This window comes from Varroa destructor, unplaced genomic scaffold (genome assembly GCF_002443255.2).
Source record: "Varroa destructor unplaced genomic scaffold, Vdes_3.0 BEIS01000005.1, whole genome shotgun sequence".
In the NCBI taxonomy this organism is placed as follows: Eukaryota; Metazoa; Arthropoda; class Arachnida; order Mesostigmata; family Varroidae; genus Varroa; species Varroa destructor.
In genome coordinates this window covers 3,727,105-3,751,684 of record NW_019211458.1, presented here as the reverse complement: position 1 = coordinate 3,751,684, position 24,580 = coordinate 3,727,105, and the positions used below count along the sequence as shown (strand labels likewise).

The window sequence follows — 24,580 nt, the reverse complement described above, 5'->3', positions numbered from 1 at the left end:
GAAATTTCGCGTCGATATAACATATATGAATCTAAGAAATGCGTCCAAGGGCATGGAAATTAGCAAATTTCCTGAGATATTAGGCAGCCTAGAATTCGTACTTTAATCTTAAAGCCAATGACTGGTCTGAAAATATTAATTAGTAATAATTTATACAATATTTTAGAAATAAAAATGCTACATAACATAAAAGCAGTGCAGATATCAATAGAATAATACATAATGAATAATTGTAATCTATATATGTATATTAACCTCATTATAACAAAATAAAAAAGACAGTTTACATTGTAAGGTTGTACTGTGACCGTTTTCTACTTCTGCTGGCTAGATGTTTTTACAGCGACATTCCATTAACATTAAGCCATTTCTACTCTGATACCTACACATTTTAACTTCAACAAAGTCTAGGACATTTCCACATAGAAATTTCATACCACGTTTCAATGCCAAAAATAAAAGAGAAAACAGTTTCATCGAAAATCCGATTTTATACTGCCACACTTACTGCTGCTGTACTGATGAAAATTTTTCGGAAATCATTGGCAGGTAGAGAGGAAGTAGCTCAAAGATTTCCCACGTACATGTGTTGCATATCGGCACGCTACGATCACCCAACTGTGCTATAGTTGCAACGAAAGCAGCTGCGACTACACAACATATATCGTGTTCTCCATTAGCTCGAAGTTCAAATTTTGCCGCGTTGACTCTATCTGTCGGAGCGCCCGCCGGCCTAGGAATATAGAGATCAGCCAAGAAATGATTTTTACTAAGCACGATTCTGGGCTACCTCAGCGCGACGAAAAATAAAAACAACAATTATCTAGTGGCGAGCAGTTGTAGTGGTGATGGTGAGTGTTGTGTTATTACAACAGCACATTGGCGGTGTTCTTATCTCTGAGCCAGTGGTTAGTGTTATGAGTGGTGAACGGCCGATTTATTCGTGCAGATTTTCTATAATAAGGTCAAACTAATGTAGCTAAAGTGGACTTCGGCTAAGCTATCGCCGCCTGCGAAGTAATGTATGCTTACAATCTTTGACGTCAACCTCCTTCGTGCTGCCAATCTGTCGCCACTCGACGACGACCTATGCTTAGCGCACCCCCCTGCCAGGATGAATACTACTACAGGTAAACTGAGCATTTAATGGCGTTGTTCCACTTTGTAAGACGGACTCAGTGATGCGATCCGGCAGTTTACGTTGACAGTGTTGCTAAACATAATTTTATCAGTGAAAAATAGGCTGAATAGGCTTAGAAATAACGAACTTTATGCATTGTTATCATTTAACGTTATCGCATGTTTTCGGTACACTGATATACAGATGCCTTTCACACGAGCATACTGTAGTAAACATTCTATAATGCACCAAAACGTCTTGTAACCAGTGTTTCGAGGTATCCAATAGCCTGCTGCCAAACGGTAGTACTCAGTGCTCTGCAGTATTTCATTTCAATAAAGAAGAACTAACTGACCTGTCTCTCGTATTTGTTTGGTGAAAACAAAGGCGCTACCTTCTCTCTACTATCATCATCATTATCGACATCAATCACGATTTGCTGCTGTGGCTGTCTCAAAGAGAGCGCGTTATGATCAAGTGCGGTGCGATGCGCCGCGCCGCTGCTCAACCTTGACGAGATCTCAACGACATCTTGTTTCCAGCATCACGGGATACTTGATTCCGTTCGGCTCTTGTTAATCCAAATGCCGTGTTATATGTATGTCATGTCTTACACCTGGTTAACTTAATGGAAGTGTGGAGCAACCACAATCTAAAAGTTTGCGTCTTTACTGGTATTGCGGTTGCGTTACATCGAATAAACCACTTCCCTTTCCGATAGTATACCATCTCTCAGGCGTGTCGAAAACTACTGTTAGACATAGTATTCCATGCTTTAGGAACAATAGCAATCTGCCTAGTATCGGTAGAGTACACGGCACTATTGCATTGGCTCGCTTGTGTTAGGTAATGCAAATTGCATGTCGCGATTGACTCTCCAAACCCTAACAAATCCGGCTTCTTATTGTGACGTTGGCTTGAAAGGTATCAATATAAGATACGAACAGTAGCTGAGCTTCATCTCTGATTGTTGAAGTCGCCATCAGCTTGTAGTATTGAAGACAAGTGTGTAAACTCGCCTTATTTCGCATGCGGGCATTATCCCGCCGCTTCAATGGCACTTTAAATGACATCGTCAGGACGGAGAGCATTGCTTAATGTTAAAAGGCGACTCTTCAAGTGTGCTCAGGTTTGAAAAATTTTCTACAAAATGTTGTCTCGAAGGGTCGGCCATCTTCTTGAACCTCATGAAGTTAACGATACAACCCGGACTGCTACTGCACTCCGGTTAGCGAATGAGGAGATCGCCGATATACTGAAGCTTTTAGTTGTATCAGACTACGATGGAGCGGCTGAATTAGTTGAACGACAACTTCCAGGGACAGCTCACAAAACTAACCTAGACGTCCCCATGGGAAATCAATTCATGAGAAATAAGCATACTGATTCTACGTACTCTTTGAGAGCGCCTAACATAATTAAGGGGTCCGTCAAAGAAGACTCTGCTAGAAAAAAGTTAAACTCTTCTCCTAAGGGAAGCGAAAACTACGAAAAGAGAGTAGGATGCCAAGTCCCAGGACAGGGAAACGGGAAAATGTCATGTCACCCACAGGTTAAGTCTGCTAATTATAAAAAGCTGGAGATCCATCAGATTATCCATTCCAATAGCACTACGGATAATACACGAGCAAGTAAAAAAAAAATCAGGAGATTGAAAAAACATCGACGGGATCCCAAGACAACCTTTAAAGGTATATCTAAGTTGGAAAAAGGGGCGCGTTTTATAACGAGAAGCCATTTCAAAGAAAAGATGTTCTGTTGTACCAACGTATTAGCTTTTACGAAAAACGTACCCGATGCTACAAACGGAAGCATGCATGAAAAGACAGGGAAAAATTGTACGCCCACTGTCAGACTCCGTGGTGGAATACTATATCAAGACCGAAATTTAGTTCAAGCTCCAAGATGTGATGAGCGTATGACAAAAATTTATCACAAACACGGCGGTGTTGGTGCTAGTGGTGACAGGTTCTCAATGTCGTCATCGCCATTGCCATCTGGACGGCCTAACTTATTAGAACTGTGTAACAGCCCCGGTAGTGGTAAGATAAGCTTAAGTTCCTCACGTGTTAGTAGAGTCACCTCCAGGTTAACCTCAATTTTATATTTTGGTATACAATTTGATATGAATATCTTGAATATCTTTCGTTTGGTGGTTTTGAGCGATCTAAAAGGCCACTAAGTTTCCGATTATTATAATGCAATTGAAGTAACGGATTTGTCGACCAAGCTGGCAACGGAATTTGTATATTAGTTCATAGGGTTTTTAAAAAAGTTGCTGCCCTTTTTTAATTACTTCAATTTTTATTTAAAGATTTTTCTGGATAGCCAGATTGATTACATGTAATCTTGGAAACCTTTGTCTACACGTGCCTCCTGTAATTGCTTTGTACACCAAACGGAGTTTCATGTTGAGTTCAAGCTCTAAAAACGGTGATTCGAAATGGCGAAAAGCGATTGTTAACGCTTCTATATTTTGCTTTTTACCAAAGTTAAAAATTATAAGACTAAATCAAATATTTGTATAGATATCTCCAGAAATCCATTCGAAATTGGCTTGCTTAGTACAGCACTTTGTTTACTCAGTCCATGCCGCGCAATTTTTAATCTTCGAAATAACGCTTTTCCATCATTGATGCACCTGCATTAAATGATCAAAAGGTTAAAAAATTCTCCATGTCATTAAAAAAACCACACATTTTCAACTGCAAGTTGCGTAGAACAAATACCGCTATACAGATTGAATAACGTGCTGTTACAGTTTTTCGTGCGCGCCGCTGTTAGATCGTGCCAGTTCACCGCGGCAATAAACATTAAACTCAATGTTAAATGATAAGTGTTAGATTCAAACTAATCCTTTTTGTAGTGTAGTAAAAAACGAGAAACGGTATGCTTTTAATATAGAACGATGATTTGCGAGAGCTGTGTAGGAAAAGGTGGAACTATATGGGCTAAAATTTGCTCACCACTATCGTTGAAAACGAACGATACTACGGGAAAGAGAAACATTGTACCAGTATATTCCTCAGAAACGCTTTTATCAAGGGGCATAAATAACAATAAATACAATTCATAGATTTTCACGAAAATGTCAGTTGAGGCTAAATATGTTGACTCCACATGATGGGGTTATATGAGCCAAAAATAAGGCTATATGAGCTACTGATGTTTTTATGCGAGGAAATTAGTCATTCAAAGAATCTAAAAGGAAAATGCGTTTCATTATCAAAAAAGCTGCGATTATTGGTTACAGAACACTATGTCTTATAATAATTTCAAACTGAAAACTCAAAATTCATAATTTTTCTACCACAAGTTTACATGAAGATCTTCTTCGCAGTATAAAACCGACTTTCGACCCGCGCATCTACGAATTGCATTTTACTCTAGAAGAGAGGGTCCATAGCAATGTGCACGCCGTTTTTTAAAGCCAACTTAATGGGACTGAAGCCCGTACAACTATCGTGGTTATCTACAATTTTGGTATAAGTAATTGCCTATGTTAATATCTAATTTATGATGTGAAGTACGTGTCAATAAAAAGTGCAAATCCATAGTGCTTTAATTTAGCTTAACATATGTACACGTATATACGCATTTTTACTAAGCTTCAATAAGGTTAGCGTCCAGCTTCATGTATTGTCGAAATTCAGTGATATGTGTAGTTCATAGGGTTTTCATGTAACTCAGATAACTTTCATATAGATTGCCTCCAGATATTTGGGTGAACGAAACTGGTAACAAAAAAGTGACTAATTTATTTCTTTATCGTTCAATAGAATATTGAAAGCTCCATAAAATAAACTGAAGATTTGGAATCAAAGAAAGAATAGTAACGCGAATGATACTTCGACCAACGTATACTTAAAGAATTATGGAAGTTAAAAAACTTTAAATAGATGATCTGTTGCTACAAGAAACGGAGTGGTCCATACAAGTTTTGCAACTTCTCAAATTTCCACTTTCCGTAACGGAGGTGCGTTCTAAGTAAATTAAATAGTATATACATTTATAACCAACTAACTGCAATCGCTATTCCGATAATGAGTCTTTTCAATATTTGAACTGTTGGATTAGTACTCTGCAGAGTTATCTTACAAAGTCTGAATCTGGTCAAAACAATGTACGCTGAAAGCGACGATGTCGCCTACAAACGTACAACTGTATATTCTTGTGGTCAGTATGAGGCAAAGTAAGGAGTGAGACAACACGCTGTCTCTTTAAAAACCAGGGATATACGTGACCGTCTGCAAGTCCATGCATGCCAATAGTGTAAGGCTGCTTGGAGTTTCAAAGATTTATAAAGAACAGCGGAAGAACCACTCATTATATTTGACATAAAATACCGGAAATGTGTGGTTCCTTGAAAACTAAATAGATCTGATAAGTGCAAAAAACATAATTGTGCGCCAAAGGCTACAAACTAATTCAACCTACATTGAAATATGCTTATCATTGCATTACCACGAGATTTCTCAGACTTCTTAAACGTTGTGGTAACTGTTATAAACACACTTCCAATGGGCAATTAAGAATAAATGAACCAACTGCAAAAATTCACGAATTTCTAAAGATCTACAAGAAAGTGGATATCGTTTGTTTCAATAGAGACAAAGTAATCGGAACGACTGAATCCATTGAATTGAAGTTCAAGTAGTACTGCATTATCAATATGAATAACTGGTTAGGATTGAGACTGAGAATAAAAATATAGCATCGTTCCCATTACAAAAATTACCTATTGCGCGATCTGAGACAAGTAACATTACATTTTCTACCAAAAACATATACGGAGTTCCTCTTTATCGTACATAAACATGTGCTAACTAAATATTTTTGCTGCCATTTCAGCATACTCAGGATCCATTGCATATCTGATCATTGAGGGCGACCATTACAATTGTATGCTTTCTGATGATTTTGTGTGGCCATTTTTTATCTTTCGCAATTTAAGTATGCTCGTTGTTAATTCTTCAAGTAAGCCACTTTTGAACGTATTCATGCATAAGCTTTGCACATAAATTTTAAAGAAAGAGGAGATAGCAGTACACTATTCTGCAGTTTCAAAATAGTGCGGCGCTTTACATTAGAACTAAATTTATAGTTTTCGTAGACCTTTGATTTTAGCTAGCAGATTTGAGCGTCGAAAACTAAAATTTATGATAGATGCAAAATTGTTGATGTAAGTCGGAAACTGAGGCATGTTAAACAACGCTGACGCTGACAAGTGTTTTATAAGAATTGTCCAAATACACTTGGTCCAACACTATTGGATATATGCCGTTTAAAAAATGTTTATTCCTTTCGCTTATGCTCTAGGGGAGTGCCTTTTATGTAATTTATACAATACAGTACATTTTTTTAATTCATTCGACTTCAGTTTAGCCGAATGGCGCTTATTCAAACCGAATAATTTACAATGTGCATCTTAGATAATGTTTCGCAAAGCACGAAATGCTTGATGAATAGTGAAGGTCACAAACTGCACTGGTATTAAACCTGAGAATAGTGTAATGGACATTTAGCATAATACGAGTTGTAGAAATAAATGTTTGCTCGTTTTTGACGAAATTTAACCCGAGTTTTTTTCCTCCTCAATAAAGTCATCGGTACGTGAACATCAGCCTCCGATATTAAAGTTCTTCATACTATGTTTTCAGATCTACCCAAGCTTCGTTGCTATTGCAACGACTGCACAACATCTAACTACACGTGTGAAACAAATGGCGTTTGTTTCGCAGGGACGAAAAGGGTAGACGGTGATAAATACGAGTTCTACTACAGGTAGGAGACTATAACCTGAAAAAAAAAGATAAATAATAGTTATCACCCTTCAAAACGTTGGTGTCGCAATTAAAACTTTGTGCAATTTTTAATAGATTGAATAAATTATATATGGTTTAAGCTTTAATTACTTTACGGTGCCGAGACTTCTTAATTAAGGAGCCTTACGTTAAAGCATGCCTCGTTCTTGAGAATCTTCGTCTGCAAAGCTGGAGCTCACTTGTTCGAAGCTAAGTCGAACCCATTCATCCATTCCGCCTTACACTTTTATTACATGGCAATGCGTGTTGATCTACATTTTTCTCAGTCTTGTAAAGGGGTAAATTCCCATTTGGTTATGAGTGGAGCTTGATATAGTACACAATATAAGTCGGTTACTCTTATGGATATAACGTGTAGATAACTGGGCATAACGATTTCATAGATGCTTTCATATGCTAAAAGTGATTCTCAAATACAATTAACCGATTCCGTGTGACCTTGTACTTGGTCTGTTTTCTATGCGATATACACACAGATACCGATAGCTCGCAGATGTGACCTGTTTAGCAATTCTTTAGCGATTCAAATAATATGTACATTTATTTTATAGAACTACCAGATCAATTGAAAACCTTAACCCATTTTGTGTGAGTAGAAAAATGGTGAATGACATAGGAGATCGCTAATTTATATATTTAGTAGGCACTTTTGAAAAAGGTATCTGTATTCATATAATAGTCTATTACTGGTCTTTGTTCATCGGTTGCATTTGTTCTAAATAGAATCTTATTTTTCATTTGAGACACACTTCGCGTGTTTCAAGACCGATATCAACCAGCGACACCCGAGGCCATGTCCGTGAAGCTTTGAGGGAGAGCGGGAGTCCCTTCTCTCTGCCATCGTGATGACCATAACGTTCCCAACATAAAAAGCCAACTTGGGTCAACATTAGTTTATTTGTCAACAACAAACTTACATTTACGAAAAATTATTCATTTTTGTAGATAAATTATAATGCAAGAAAATTATTGCTATCTTCTCGGAAATTTCTCATCGTACAGGTGTCCTCCGTCAATAGTGTAAATTACCCGAAGTACATTTATCGAATATCTTGGTTCTTTAGATTCATAAGGATTCTCGTTTCCTTTAAGATAAGAAAAGGCGTATGAGAAGTCAATTGCACATTAAAATAGTTACCCTTTTTTACATATTCTGTGCTACACACACATAATTGTATGCGTAATATTTGGTGCGACGATGATGTTGGACTAAAATCATCCTTCTGTCTAACGACTGACTTATCTGAAACCAACACCTGCGACCGCCTATGGGGACTGATTTTGTTACCCACCACAACAACATTGGCGATGACGACGTGGGCGACGGCAACAACACCTAAACAAAATGTGACCGATTGTAAAATGTGGTGACGGCCCTGCTTATCCGTTTGTCACTACATGTATATATACATGCACGATCCATCCTTGTGGCTGCTGGTGCTACTGCCTTGTGGCTGCGCAGTTGTGTGGGCCAAGAAGAACTACAACCACCACGCAAACCGCTTATATGTGAAACAGCCGAAACTCCCAACAAACAATTCGTTAAGGTGGAGTGCTGCACTACTGACATGTGCAATCAGAACCTACCTGGTATTCGTAATGGTACGTCAACAGAGAAACAAGGTAAATGGTGTGGTCCTTTCTATGACTTGATCATGACGATGATGATCGAACTCTTCTTTCAATTAAATCATTTATTGGTTACTCTCGGCTTCTGTACCGGCACTTCAAAGGGTAGCTGCATGCATGGCTGTTTGTTGGTTAATCAATCAACAGAAAGCCAATTCAAGCAACCTCAGCTCAAAATTCATTCATTTGCATTTTTATTCCTAAATATTTGTCAAGGCTCGCGTACCTTTGGAAGCAAAGAAATGCTGAGCTAGAACCCGGACTGCTCCTCTGTTCTACATGCCGTTCTATTCTGCATCTTTTCATTTTCATAAAACTCCTAATTTCCATGCCAGTCTCGTACCTTACCCATCATTGACAAATCAGTATAACTGAGGGAACCTTGTATTCACGAGGCTTCAACACGACACTTCAAAGGACGGTGACATAAATTAACACGCAATTATTGAGGAAAGGCTTTTCAAGATTTCGTTTTTGTTATGGTCTACCAGAGAGAAAGCAGGATGGGCTTGCTGCATATGTTTTGTGGGTTCCACTAGCGTTTTTCGTCAGAGGGAGTGTCAAGGTGGTTGGGTGTCATGATGTACATCGGTGTACTAAAAATACTATTACTAATAAATGATAACCGTGGAAATAATCATTGGACATTTTAACGGAATGGACATTGGACAAACATATGAACGAGAACTGCTATAAAACAAAGATACTAGCTGCTATTTATTGACGAATGCTGACTGATTCCTAACAGTCATTCAAGACATCCATATACGGTTTACTAATATACTAATTATCTCTAGCTAAAACACAAAATAGGTAACGATAACGGTAATGGGTCGCCAAAAAGCCTGTGCTAATTAATCGCATTTTTCTTATAAAATACACGTTTTTTTCTGGAGCATTTGTAATGTGTTGTTTATTATTTTGAAGTATTATTTTTGAAGATTCTGGCGAGTTATGTATTTCTGGACGATAGGGTTCGTGACTTAATCAGTTTGTTGCCCTGATTACCTGTTTAGACTATCGAATAAAAGTAATACAAAAAAAAGGGGGTTTATTCAACTTGTTCGTAAAATGTCTTTTTATGAACAAGTTGAATAAACCCAGTTCGTTGAGCTTTTGACTATACGATTATGATAATACTCACCTCATAGTTTTTTCCTAGAGTATTACCACTGAAGAAGAGCTTGATTTAAATTGCCGCTATGAAACAAAAATTTAGCTTAGCATAGAATTTAATTCTAGTCGTTTGAAGATGCTCTGCATTACTTCTGCTGTGCAACGACAATGGGCTTGGTAAAACCGCAACGATTTGACGCAATGAGCCAACATTTCGTATTGGAGAATGGTAAATTATAATTCGTATACATTTTAGCAAATGTACTTTGTCGTAGGCATTAGTATGAACGCATACTATATTAGATGTGGTTGCACTTGAACCAAATTTTTCTACAGAGTGCTATTTTGAGTGAATCGTTAGAGGTACGTAACCACCTAGTAAAGCTTATAGCAGAATCACTGATCTGATAAGTAATAAGTATTCTTTGGCGCTAAATTCAATGCAGTATATGAAAAGCGGTAAGAAATAAAAAAAATAAAAAAAATTTGTGATCTGTATAAAATTAGCTTGCGGTGCTTTACTAGAATTCATGCGGTAAGTGCCTACACTCCAAAAACCCAATATCGCCATAATAATTATATTATTTTTCGCGGGCCTGTTTGGATAGATGTCTCGACAAGCCGAGAATGTTTCCCGGAGAAGATTACATTAGTCAGTGTAATAGGACGAGTACGGCCAACCAGTTCGATACGCGTTTATCATCGACCCCAGCACATTCTATACGGGGACAACTCAAGCTTGGGCACAAACATGACTTCGTTCCAGAGGAATCGAACTGGTGCTGCGACTCAGAAGAGATGTGTAACCGCAAGCTCTCTCCTGAAAAGGCGCTTCAACCCATTGGCATGAAAGGCCCAGGTAGCAATAGTGAAAGAAAAGTGAAAGTCGAAAATCTTCTGAATCCGATACACTTGTGGGGTTTTGAGACATGAGACACTATTCGTATTGCAATATAATCAGTTGGCCTGTGTACACAATATATCCAGTGATAATGTCATAAATTTAAGTCGCGCTGCTGTTAATCTGAGTGGTGTCTCTTGTTTCAATCTCAGCAACCTTCCACCTCATCTAAGGTTGCTGCTCTTAACGCTACATTGTCATTAAGCCCAGTCTGCTATACTGCGGATGGTATTCCTTGTCAGTCCTTGTCTAGCCTGCAGCAACAAAGAGCGCTAACAGGACAAACCGTTTTGCTCCTCGCGTTGTTGTCGTTGTCGCTTTTGTGTCCTTTGAATGCTCACCAAAGCACCAAAATACAAACCTACCTGCTGTTGCCCAATTACTTTTTTCTAGTACTTGCACACGAATTCAGCGTTGTTCTTCAATGTGGACATCATTCCGCAACCGCTGTTTTCGTCTTAGCTGCCGCAGCGTGAGTTTCCGCTGTAGCTCGGTTTGCTTCGGGATATATATAAAACTAGCTATACTATATATAGCACAAATGTATACAGTGTGTAAAGTTTCAATCCAGGACAAGAACGCGGTAATTAGATAACACAGATAAACGTTGTGGAGGTGAGCCGTCTACGGGGCTCTGAGAAAGGCTTTTACCATACTTTCAATGTGATGACTCATAAGCAATGGGAAAGGTTTGATTTTTTGGAAGTAATTAACTGCCTCATGTTCGGCACAATAGATTATTTATTCACAATAAATGATGACGTTGAAGGTTGGCGGAGTTAGAAACTTAAAAAATATCGGAAATTGGTTAGTCTTCACCCACTATTGTGTCTTTCGGTATTACAGCTTATCGAAATTCCGAATTCTAAACTAATGGAGCTGCAAATTTCTCTACAGAGGTCCTAGATTGTTACCCTGGTCTGCATATTTGTCAGTATTTGATAACGCCAGTAGATTCGCAGCTCATTATTGATGTTGGGACTTCGTCATACAATTTTGTAATCCAAAGTGTCATACTCTCCGATCTAAAGGTTATCAGTACGATTTCAACGCAAAAGTAGTCTATCCATTGTAAGTCATTTGCAGAAATTTACTCATTTATCGACTCGGGATTATATTATAACTAGGTCACCAATACGGCCAATAACGTTCTCATATTCAATAATTATTTAAAAAGTACTGATTTTTTTACTAGGAGGTCAATGTTAATATGGTTAGTGTAGTGTCCAGTTTGTCACTATAATGCCAGGAGCGCATTTTCAATACAATTGAGGTTTCATTAATCAGAACGAAAGGAAAGGTTGCAAATGCTTAAGTAGAGAATAGAGTAAGCTACGAGCATGTGTACTAGTAAGTAGTACGGGTACTGGTTACGATATATTTATATATATAGCAGGAGTTTAAGTTGCAGACTAGATGTTGAATCTATACAATCTACTTGTAATGCATCCTGCGGGTGGAGAAAGTAATTAAGAGTTTTTTATCCATAACATAAACACACTAATCCTATTTAAAGACTCCTTATTCTATTACTAATCCACTTTACCCAAATGAGCATGTACTGCTAGGTCCTAGTCAGCTCATTAGCTAGTAGTTTTTTTAGTTTACTAATTTATTTACCAATATTAGCATGTGGTAAATGAATAATACATGAGTAAACGATTGACTGTATCGATTATGATTGCACCGATGTATTATTATTATTATTATCATTCGCATTCGTCAGCGATATACCAGTGGTGTCCACAAGTCTTTGCGTTCGTGTTTGTCTTCGTCCATGTCCCTGTCCTTATCCGTGATACGTCCGCGTCAAACAATGCCAAAAATGTACTGTGCAAGTCAATTGGGAGGTCGTAAAGCACCTGCTTGCGTGAAGGTTTATATATTGTTGTCATAGAAAGGATAAAATCGATCGCTAAAGAAAAAAAAACCTGTTTACTTGATTATCTTCCTTCACTCGCTGTTTTATTAGAAGTTTATTGTTTTTTTTTTGGGTTTTATTTATAGCAATACTTTAGCTATCATTTAAAAGATTATATTTAGAGCCCACCTATTGACATACACAGAAAAATACGATATAAATTCAGTAGTTGCTTTTCATCAAACTCCATCAATCGTTTGAACTTTTTTACATCTACTTTTGTTTTTAAACATTTCAGTTCAATTGATTCTGAGATAACAAACTGGTGTAACAAAAATGCTATCCCTAAATTCAATTAAATTTGTCAATACAAATCTTAATTATTCAATGGCTTCTCTTTAATTTTCCCTGCATGGCTGTGTTAAACGTATTTAAAGCGTGTAGCTCTATCCTGAGCTTTCATCTGGAGCGTAAGATCTTCATAGATTCTATTATGCATCCTGCACGATCTGGAAAGACACATGCCATTGAGTAATAACATATACCATATAGCTTTTTCATCTGCTTTATTGATTATATCGGTAAGAATTAAATCAGGATTCACCCCCTTTTTTCATCATCAAGGTCTGTCACTTTTCGTAGTCATTAAATCAACCATTTTACCATTGCTTATCTACATTATCTTCTAACTGGTCAAATTTCAGATAAATTATTCTCGTGGAGATGAATAAAAAATGTCTTTTCTCCTTGTTGTTGTTTCCCAACCGTCTTTTATTATTTACAAGCAATAGCACTGATTTATGCTCTGTGAACGATAACAAAGGTGCAGTTAAATTTTACGTGTGTTGGGTATCGGTGTAACATGTGCTATTAAAAGCCTACAATAAGCATATTTACTCGATTTTCATACATTTTAGCCTTTTTATGCACTTCTATTACCCTATGCACGTTATCGTAGCGTTTTTTCTCTAGTGGTTATTGCCTCTTCAAATTGTTTTACGTTAATTATAATTTAACCATCCCTTCATAATAATCTCACACCGCATTGTGTGCTCTCCACTAACATAACTTTTGTTTCATCGGCCGCACCTATAACGGTGGATTGTACGGGCATCATGCTTCTGTAGTACCGACTAGCCCATCATATTCGGCCAACGCGACTCTATGGCTGGCAGGGGGAATACTGTCTGTGGCCCTGGCGGTCCTTGTGGTTCTTAGCCTCACTGTTTATTACTCCAGACGTCGGAAGGTAAGAGCAAAGAATTAGAATACGTAGTAATTTAGACCAAAGAGAGTTTTTTTGTGAATGGAAGCTGACAAAACGGAAAGCGTCTAACTTCATCGTAAAACAGTGTTGAGCTCTAAGACAATTATAGATAATCATGAAGTCGTACATAATGGAGCGACAATAATTTACTGCAGTAAAGTAAATATACTGAATTCATTATCTCTGAACGAATGCGAATTATTAAATTATCAGTTTTGTTTGATTTTTTGTTGTTTCACTGTTTATCCATACAAACACTTCTCGTCTTTTTTCTGTGTTTGTAGTTATTGCTTAACGCTTGTTTATGAAGTGATATATAAGTCGTTTGTTTTACTGTTATACGATATTTTATTTAGAAAAGCAGTGTTCAGTAATCGTTTCTCTTGCTTGCTACAATTAGAAAACTTTGGCTATCGCACGAGAGGTTCGATTAAATAATTAATAATAAAGAATAAATAACAGTTCAAATAAATTTAGAGTGGTTTTACATGTTCGCGACTTGCAATTGTATTTATCGAAACGCTTAATTTATTATTGTCTTAAATTCCCAGTTAGCAGCAGAGTCTATGAAAAAATCTTTCGGTTTCAGTAGTGATGGATTATGCTTACAGGATCGTGATATGCTTGAGCGGGCGGAAGGTGGTGAGAGCGAGCCAATGATTTTACCACCAGGTAGCATTCGAGACCTATTGGATATGACTACCTCCGGATCGGGGTCGGGTCTGCCGCTGCTCGTTCAGAGATCTATTGCCCGACAGATCACCCTCTTAGAGACCATCGGTAGTTACGTTCATTCAAACTTCACCGCATACATGCGATAAAAAGCTTCGATCATAATCTAATCACTAAAAAATTAGACAGAACTAATTTACGGATTCATGCTTTTGCTAGTGCAAGGCAAGTTGTGTTATAATGCATGCATCCATCTTTTAGGATTAATCGCTATATTTTATGCAAGTTACGAGTATATAGCTGGTTCATTAGTGGAGGGGTAAAAAGCAGACGAAGGGCATTGATAAGTTGAATGCGTCTTTTTGACTCTCTACGCCATTGACCTTTGGCTTTTAGACGATTATCTTGGTTCGGACGACGATTGAAAGAATTGCTTCTGTGGCTCCCCAAGACTGAATCTTCTCTACTATGTTATGATTGCCCGTATTTCACATGAAACGAGTGCTATCATTAATGCACCACATCTAGCTTTTTTTTTTCTTTTACGTTTTTTCTTACTTCAGTTACATTGACGTTCCAATCAAGGGCAGCATAAAGTACAGAAAATATTGACAATATTGATGTCGGCAGGTTCATATCGAGCATTCTTGATACAGCTGTTTGAGAGCCAAGATAATGAAACAGTCATCGACGATGTTTTACGCCGTATTAGACAGTGTACCTTATAAAATCATAGTCTAGTTACGCTACATGTTGGAATGAATAAAGTGCAAGAAGGCATAGCTCTATTGAGAGAAAGTAGGTGGAATACGATGAAAAATGTATTGCTAATGAACTCGTTCTTTATATTTTTGATAACGCACTGCGGATCAATCGCCAGAAGGACGACTTACAGCCTAGAATCGATTAATAATTTCTAAATTCCTTGAACAAAGACACAAGTAACCCTTGAATCGCTACTAATGGCACTATACATTTACTTCACTTTATGTAATACGAGCGCACTCTTTTCATAGATATCGGATGATGGGTGCAGTGCAAGCGGCCATCGACAGTTGGTACATCCAAATAACTTAATTATATCATTTACGCGATATTCTTCTTGTGAAAGATTTCTATGTGTGTTCTTTATAATCAATTAGCTCGACACCTTGCTAAAGCGTTTCACAGAAGTACAAAGTAATTCAGTGTTTCGCTACTTTATTATTAAAATGCAGGAATTTTGCACAATCCCTAGGAGGTGCAGTCATGCGATTATTTGTCAACTGCTGCGAAGTTTAGAATCCTATCTCAAGAAGCACACGAAAGCGACTCGACACATACAAGTCACCTTTATCTATTAGGTAGATATATCAGTCAGGTGCCAGGTTGAACGAAGCATTATAGATTCGGTGCTAATTGTACATACATGCGCACAGGTGGCGATACTTACCAATCCATAGCTGGCAGATTTGGTAGAAGCTGAAACCCTAAATATTTTAATATCAAACTCAACTATCCGCAAAATAGTCGGATTGTATCATCCATAGAGAGATTGTTAGGATCGAAAGCCTAATGTCTATGATTGGTTTTTCTGCGGACTATTCAAATAACGTCAAGGCAGTTCGGCCAGTTCTCAAAACTGGAAATACCTTTTTGTGTGATAGCACAGCATGCTCTAGATAGCAAAATGTAAATGATCTCATAAATATACTGTCGTAGTTATGATTCATACTCGGTAACTCATAACGTTAGAAGTGACCCTTCAATTAGTTCTGAGTCCATTAATAGTCGAGTGCTCGGCTTGACTTTAAGGAATAGGCAAGAAAATTGGCATAAAAGTAATAATCTCAATTTTCTTCTTCCACTGCGTGTTCCTAGGGAAGGGAAGATTCGGTGAAGTTTGGCGAGGTCGATGGCGTAGTGAGAACGTGGCAGTTAAAATTTTTTCGACGCGTGATGAGCGGTCCTGGTTCCGTGAAGTAGAAATTTATCAAACAGTGATGCTGCGGCACGACAACATTCTTGGCTTCATCGCTGCTGATAACAAGGACAATGGGACATGGACGCAACTATGGTTGGTCACCGATTTCCATGAAAAGGGCTCTCTTTTCGACTACCTCATGGAACATGTACGTAACACAGACAGTGGGTATTGTTTTTTGAACTATGCATATAAACTGCACTCTGTTTTGCTATCGAAATAGACACCAAACTTATTATAAATGCCATTATTCTATTTGTAATTAATACGTGATTTTTCATTTGATCTTGGCAGACTGTGGATCCATATACGCTTTCAAAAATGGCATTAACCATTGCGAACGGTATTTCGCATCTACATATGGAAATCGTCGGGACCCAAGGCAAGCCAGCTATCGCGCATAGAGACATCAAGTCGCGCAATGTTCTTGTCAAAAGCGATTTAACCTGTGCTATTGCTGATCTTGGCTTGGCTGTGCGTTACGATTCGGCTACACGTTCCATCGACATCCCGCCCAATAGCCACGTGGGCACAAAGAGGTATACTTAATTGTAGGGAGCTACTGCCTGTCCCCGTGATAGCTTAGTGGATGACCTATTTGCGTGCTAACTATAAGGACGCGTTGCGTTCTAGCTTCGAACTCGAGCATAGATAGACTTCATTTCGTGTTGGGTGCCAATCATCTGATGGCATGCCTAATAGCATGCCGTTACCGGACGTAAAACTCGAAACATGAGGGGTATTACTGCCTAGGCAGAAATGCAGTAAGTAGTGCACTTTTAATAAAGATATCTTACTTCAAATAGACATTATTACTTCACGCGGAAGATAATTAGAATTAGAGCAGAGTGAAGGTCAAAGCTGAAAAACCCACCTGAAGAATAATTGAACCTGCCAAAACCAATTTATCAATGATTGTGCAAATATAATATGTACAGCTCAAAAAGAGTTTTATTTTAAGTGTTCTTTGTCGCCTTTAGCGCTTTATATATTCCAATATGCTTAGTGGACGGGATGTTTATTTTAGTTTTAAAGTCATATTAGCATAGTCATATGTTACAGCGGTCTTTCCCGTTTTACATACACATACATGATTTTAAGAATTCGAATGGCTAATACAACTTTGGTTCCTAAAAACAATTAGAATTCCTCTTTCTTTAGATAGAAATTTTGATTGTGAATAGAAGACCACTATTCAGAAGGAACACAACGATACTTCGATAAAAGTTAATAAACGATGAATTTTGAGTGGCAATGCCCTGATGATGTCGTACGGAGTATAAATAACGTTAATATCTGAGATGAAACGAAAATAGGCAAAACCGTTTTAGCTAGTTATATTTTTGTAATTAAATATGCCACTAAACTCAGCTTTGTTTGTAAATTTGGCCACGTCACCAATTGCCATGATAACTTTAGTTGTCGCTGTTAGTGAAAGCGCGAATTTTTAAACTCTACTTAGATTCTGCATCAACGATAAAATGCCGACTATCATTCTAGACTCACAAACGTTTTATATCAAACAGACAATTCTCTATTTTAAAGACTTAGAAGGAAGGCGAGTTAGTTATTTCTTAGATCTCTGACATAGATAGGCTTCCTAATCTCGTCAAGAAAAGCTATTTCTCGCGTAGTCGAGATGTGTAATAGATAGTTGCATAATCTTTTCCTGTGGATGGTACACTATGCGTTTACAGTGCAGCTTGTTATTACCAATTATATAAGCCAATTTAATATTAAAATTTAAGTTTGGTGCATATTTCGAGTTGTCTACGTGTGTATCTAACGTTGACTCAATACTTTTACTGCTACTTGAGCTAGGTATCTGTCTCCAGAGATCTTGGATGGAACAATGGCCGTGCACCAATTTGACTCGTTCAAACGGGCAGATATGTACGCTCTTGGTCTCGTGTTGTGGGAACTTTGTCGGCGATGCTCCCTTATAGCAGACGAGTATCAACTCCCGTACTTCGATGTCGTAGCGCCAGATCCGTCTATAGAGGAAATGAAGCATATCGTCTGCGACAAAAAGTTACGTCCTACGATTCCCGAGTCATGGCACACAGCTTGCCCGGTAAGAACGATAAACCTACACAGTTATATATAAAGCGGTAGTAAAATATATCATACGGAAGGACAGGCAGGGTGTTTGTAGATGCGGGTTAATATCTGTATACACAAGTTGCTTTATCATCATGGTGATTGTATTTCAGGAATTGGTCGCGCTAAGTCGAATCATGGCTGAATGCTGGTATGAGAACCCAGCGGCAAGGTTAACGGCACTTCGGGTGAAGAAAACCGTGTCAGCCGTTGGCATCGAGCGATCGAGTCAATCGGATTCGTCGAGTGATGTTAAGGCATGAGGCATTAGTGACGCGCAAATTGCTATATATGGCGTTTAGGAACGATTGTGAAAGATCACCACTCATTTAAAAAAACATTTTCTGGGAACGCAGTTCTAGTGGCATTGTACAGAACGGTAAGAAAAATTAGCGTGGGGCACAAACATTTGTCTTGCACTCAAGCATTCAAAAAGAGTAGGGAGACCAGGGTCTTTAATAGGCGATAAGCACAATTTAATACTACTACTGTTACAGTAAGGAATCACAGATAAGAAAATGATGTAGGTAACGTTACCGGCCAAAGAACTTCACTACGAAGCGAGGTAAGGCCTAATGATGCCGTTCAATGAACGTTGCTTTTAATGATAAAATCGATTTCGATGATGTAGATGAAGCGTGCGTGTGTGTGTGTATGTGCGCGAATGATAGACGTTATGAAGTGCAAATTCATTTTAAAAAAGGCCATATTAAAAAGTACTTAACTCTGTCCATATGTAGGTCTACTCTGTGTAAGTTTATTAGTGAGTGTATTATATTGAGTATTTTTTTATAATAAAGTGTACCAAAAAAGATACCAGAAATCATTAGATTCTAAAAGTTCATCTATTTCCTCTTTCTGCTACATGTCGCTCTTAAAGGAATCACCATTTGCTTCCCTTAAAAAATATCCTTCCCACCTTGTTCATTACCTGTTCGGGAGCTTGGAATGTTTTGCTTTACAACTGTGACGAGACCAACTGCTAAAATACCTTTGTGGGCAATTTTTCGATAATCTCTAACGTGAACATTTTCACAGACATTCACCGCGCAATTTACGGTTATTAATAAGCTAAATATTAAAATGCAAACAGATTGTATGAGCGATATGTTTAGCTTATGAACTCTAAAAGGGGCGGTCATTTATAGGATTAGCTTAATAGACATATATATAGGCGGAGATTTAAGTACATCCAAAACGTCTGATGTGGAAAAGTCTTATTTTGAATGAATTTGCCCATAGATATTACTATATCAAATACAAAAAAGTCACCAAAGAAGACTATTAAACCATACAGAGTGTATAATTTATAACTATAAATCCGATTAGTCTGCGAGACGGATAATTTAGACTCCTGCAGTGGTGCAGTCTCCAACCCGCGGCGAGCACATGACAGAAATTTTGGTTTCGCTTCCCACGCATGTTAATATTATTCTTATATATTGTTTAATAAGTGAGTATGGATGAGCGTTTGAAAAACTAAGTCGACCTACGGTATTTAGTCGAGCTAAAGATTGTTATAGCTTCGTTTGCAACCATCCAACTATTAAATTTTAAGGTCGGGAGATATTTTATCGAAGAAGCTACACTCCAATTAAAAATAGATAAAAGTGATTACAGAAAATACTCAACTCTTTGAAACGAAGCATTTATCATGACGTTGTCTTTTGGTGGAGACATTTATTACCAACATACTACGGTACCGTACAGCAGCGGCTGTTACTACATAATAGCGAAATCCTTCTCCTATAGATTTTCTTTGCGACTCGCCCGCTTAACAAGTGCACATTTTGGCTGTTTGTGAATATTTTCGTCAGTCAGTCATTTTGCAGTTTAGTATTTCTTTATTAAGTGTTGTCGTGCGGCGGTAACTCTTCTGCAGCTAATTTCTATTTTGACTTTGTACAAAGTTAGAAGCTGTGTATCAGCACAAAAGAATGAAAACAGGGCGCGATGTTGTTAGGGTTCTAAGGAAATATTGGGCCTTTATTGATAGTGACGCGAAGTTTCGTACGACAAAAAGATTCCTTCTGAGTGCCTATCCTTTTCAAGCTTCAGCGTCAGCATACAAAGGTTGCTTTCATTACTAAATGGCAGTTCGTAACACTGAATCAACTGTACCAAGTATTGTACATACTCATGTTCTGCAACGGTAATATTATTATTCATAATAATAGGTATGACAAAATGACACCGACGCTACTCAGTTGTCGGAGAACCCTCTTATCTTGTATCTCACATCTATCTGCGTAAGTGTATGTCCTGTTAAGTAATGCATCTTCTACACATACCTGACTGGCTGTAGCCATTTTTGTTCGTCTGAAGGGCAAATTATACAGTGGGTTACTTCATCATTCATCGAATGCCTATTTCACCATGTTGTGGTTTTAAAAATTGTCTAAATTGTACCTTTTTGTACTAAATGAATGATTGCTTTTACTCTAGATTATTTGTAGATAATCTGTTAAAAACGGAAGTAATGTTAACATATAGGACAAATTTCCTACATATTTCACCTTGGATCTTTAGCAGATGCTGAAGTTCTAAATGCAAACTATATCTGCAAATGTGGCAAAAAGGCCTTAATTTTTTTACGAGTTTATAATAATACCACCATTAATGGCTGCCAAAATAAGGAGTATTAAGAAGGAAATTGGTCGATTTGACAGTTTGTGCATACATTTGTCAAGACAGTCTTCTAATTTCCATTTTTATACAGACAGTACTAAATTGCTAGAAATGCATATGCAACATATTTACCAAAGTTTTTTTAGTTATGTTAATATACATTCAAGTAAGTTGAAAGTTTTTGAAGGAAAGTAAGACCACATGTCTTTAGATTGGTTTGTCAATAGACGTGCTCTCGAAGTTTTTTGTATTACTCAGGTTAGGAGAAAAAATCAGATTCAGCGAAGAAAAATAAAATAAAAGAAATAATTAGCTGTACGTTAAGGATGCTAAAGATTATAGAGTCGGCTTCTGCTCATTTCTTAGCATATCTGTTTGTTTTTAACTTAATTATTTGTCATTTTACACTAAAGATACATTAGCGTGAGGGAATCAAATTTCATATTTTTTTTATCTGGATAGTGCTACAAACTCACCGAGGTTCAATATCAATTACATGAAAATATGCTGACAAAATAATCCAACTCAGTTTTCCGATTTGATATTAAGTTAACATCTTACCTGCAAAATCTTTTCTATATAAAGCATTTAGCACTTTCTCGTGCGCCTAGATAACAGGTGAGGAGAGAAATGCTTTATCAATAGACGGAATTCGAAGTTTCAAAATATAGGTAAACCGTTTTTATAAACATATATACCTATATACTGACATCATCTGTATTAGCCACAGCGCTAACAAAAAACCTTGTTACTTCGCCTATATCGTGTGGACCTGTAAATATAATCCAAATTCGTATATGAAACTAGGTACATACAATAGTGAGGGGTAAGCAGCTCAGTAAACCATCAGTCCATCCTCGAAACTTATTCGTACAAAAAAGGTTAAGTTATTGTTATCTTGATCGTACTGCTTGTGATTGCGATGATGACGCGTCTGAATGTTGAGAACACAGAGGATTTTTGGAAAAAAAATAAGAACGTCGGCGCGAGGACTTCGGATGGCAATTTTCGCGTCCAGTTGCCTTTATCCAATACCAGAAACTGCTACACGTGACTTCTTTAGCGTTCTGGAATATGTAAGCTTATATGGTCATAATTTGTTAATGAAGTATTGCCTGCCAGAAATATATCTTACATGTATCGTTCGACGTAAAGTTACTTGATAAATTGGTGAAGGCGTATATGGCGGTCATCTAGGAGGCGTTGTAGACGGATCGGTTGTCAATCTAGACATCGGCTTGGAACCAAACTAATTAACTGACCGACGTTACAGGAAATACTACAGTTCAGCAGCTGCGAGCTCCTTTCGGTAAAATGCTGATTTTTGTATGTAAAGCAAATTGTCCTTGATGTCACCTAAAATGTCTGTTTTATCAAATGTGCACCAGGAAAATTAGTTTCATTATTTAAACAAGTGCTCAACGGACTGGATATGACAATGGTGATCATGACAACGACACTTTTTTCATGAAAAAAGTTTAGCTTCGTTCCTTTTCTATAGAGTGATAATTTACACACAAAGAAGAGTAAGCAGTTTGGATTTTATTAGAAAAGGGTCTATTGGATATTCTGCTAACGATAATGTTCATTATGATTTCAGTTGTCTTTACACTCGAGCATGGTGGTCAACTTTTTATATTTTTTGATGCTATAATGAGACCGAATCAGGTGACTATAAACCTCGCTAAGTTGAATCGTCATGATAAGAAGTTATATTTAGCGTTAATGAGATTTAAAAAGTCATTTGACTAAATGCTCGCAGTACCCAATTGATAATAAAAAAATGTACTCTGGTTTATCCTTCGGTATATTCATATCAAAAGCCTTCACTAACAGGGTCTTCAGTTAGAGATATCCCAAAAGTTAAGTATTCTTGGTTTTGTATGCCTCATTGAAGAGTTTCTTGTAGCAAAGATGTTAATTTCTTCCGTTAATGTAACCGGTTTTCATCTCACGCAATATTATGGAGTCAACCTTATTACTTAGATTGAATCCTTCATTACGTCGCATCTATCACTTCTAACAATTGCAAGGAACCTTGGTTTTTTCTTTTGAATTTCTTTATTACAATATGGCGTATGATTCACGTACAATAGTACAGCTTGCCTGACGTTAGTACTGTGAGTTTTTAACTTCTTTTTTTAACACTTATAAGTGTATCACGTTCAAAATATCTGAGCCCGAATCATTATTATTTCTTCTGATCCGTTTACGTTTGGTTATCTTTCTCGGTAAAGGTTCTTTTGAAACGTTAATACTTATGATGTTCACTAATATTATCGGAAAAGTAGAGGCTAAGGTATGATTTGTTATAAAATGGTCTTCATCCGTCGAAGTTTAGCCGTCATTTAACATTTTGATTCTGAAGTTTGAACATTAAATCAAGGAATACCACACCTTTGTTCTGACAGAGCTGTAGGGTGATATATATAAAATTCCGGGTTGTAGGAATGATAATAATGATATTATCATTCTTAAATATTTATCCTATTTTTAGCGGTCGTATTATGGTCGCTGCTATAAATATTCTATCGATTACAACAGCAGTTGTCGGTTGCAGCTTCCCGAATTGAAAAAATATTGGCTTATCTACTTGTGTATCTAGACTTGTATTGGTTTCAAAGCAAAGAAGCGAACGACGCGCTGCAGCGTAACCTGAATGTAATGAAGAATGAGAACAACGAGAATTCGAATATGTACACTGCATCTGAGTATATGTGCTCAATCTGTGTGAACTCGATAAATGTGGTGTCCTCGTTATGTTATAATAATAAAATGTAGCAATGATAATAATGAAGTATGATACCTATGATTAAGAACATCGTATTACGTAATTATAACTATACTCGGACGCTGTTGTTATATATAAAATATTATCATCGAAAGACTAGCCTGATGGAACTTAAAAATGAATAATCTGGATTGACTGAAATAGCAAATCGACAAACAAAAACTATTGAAGACTTGTCCAAGCTTTGTTAAACGTCTGAAAACGTTGATTTCTGCCGTGTTAGTATAATAAACGCTAATGAGGTACGCGTATCCCAAAATAATAAAGAAAAAATAAAAACCATTACTTCCAAAGTCTGATGGGAAGACATAATGTAACAGTAATTGCGACACCGTACTGTATTTCATTTAAATCACAGTTATAGAAACCAGATTGTGGAACTTGCTCACTTAGAGAATGTATATATTATAATTACCTAATAAAGAGGCAACCAAACAATATTCATAATATGACCGTGCATGTGTTCTTGTTGATTTTGTTACTAGTACCAATTGATAATTTTATCTATAATCTATTGGAACATAATTAGATACTTATAAATTGGGAAATCGATATTGTTTAGCATCTGAGTTTTATTTAGGTTCAATTTCGCTCAGTCGTAAGAAATAGTCAGCCACTTTTAGTGCTACTGCGGCCCATGGCAAGAAAATATAAATAGAAGACGCGCACCAAGTTCGTAGGTGTTGTACATGCGCTTGCATTATCAA

General features: G+C 37.2%; 1 protein-coding gene and 1 long non-coding RNA gene across 15 annotated transcripts in view; one reads left to right on the top strand and one right to left on the bottom strand.

Annotated features, from left to right (window-relative positions):
* The window catches only part of LOC111251501 (uncharacterized), a 30,546-nt gene extending 28,804 nt beyond the window's left edge, over positions 1-1,742 (bottom strand). For 3 of the 8 annotated variants that reach the window (XR_015329267.1, XR_002673816.2, XR_015329268.1), the window contains exons 1-2: positions 1,476-1,731; positions 509-733 (exon numbers count right to left, since the gene is read on the bottom strand). This is a non-coding gene — a long non-coding RNA (uncharacterized LOC111251501). Of the gene's footprint in view, positions 1-508; positions 734-1,475 lie in introns of all 8 variants that reach the window. The other 5 variants (XR_015329263.1, XR_015329265.1, XR_015329266.1 and 2 more) reach the window with 4 other exon arrangements.
* Positions 766-24,326, top strand: babo (TGF-beta receptor type-1 babo). Of its 7 annotated transcripts, none has more exons than XM_086991314.1 (10): positions 1,740-3,162; positions 5,972-6,022; positions 6,781-6,904; positions 10,299-10,549; positions 13,580-13,701; positions 14,331-14,499; positions 16,252-16,502; positions 16,649-16,893; positions 18,176-18,428; positions 18,568-24,326. In XM_086991314.1, exons 1-10 carry the CDS (start codon positions 2,271-2,273, stop codon positions 18,715-18,717), a joined length of 2,508 nt encoding a protein of 835 aa, XP_086847440.1. In that variant the 5' UTR covers positions 1,740-2,270; the 3' UTR covers positions 18,718-24,326. The 7 variants fall into 7 exon arrangements, with proteins under 7 accessions (XP_022661951.1, XP_086847443.1, XP_086847440.1 ...); XM_086991315.1 differs by lacking the exon at positions 10,299-10,549 and adding an exon at positions 8,408-8,568 and having other exon boundaries at positions 1,741-3,162; XM_086991316.1 differs by lacking the exon at positions 10,299-10,549 and adding an exon at positions 8,408-8,547 and having other exon boundaries at positions 1,742-3,162.
* The last annotated feature ends 254 nt before the right edge of the window (positions 24,327-24,580 follow it).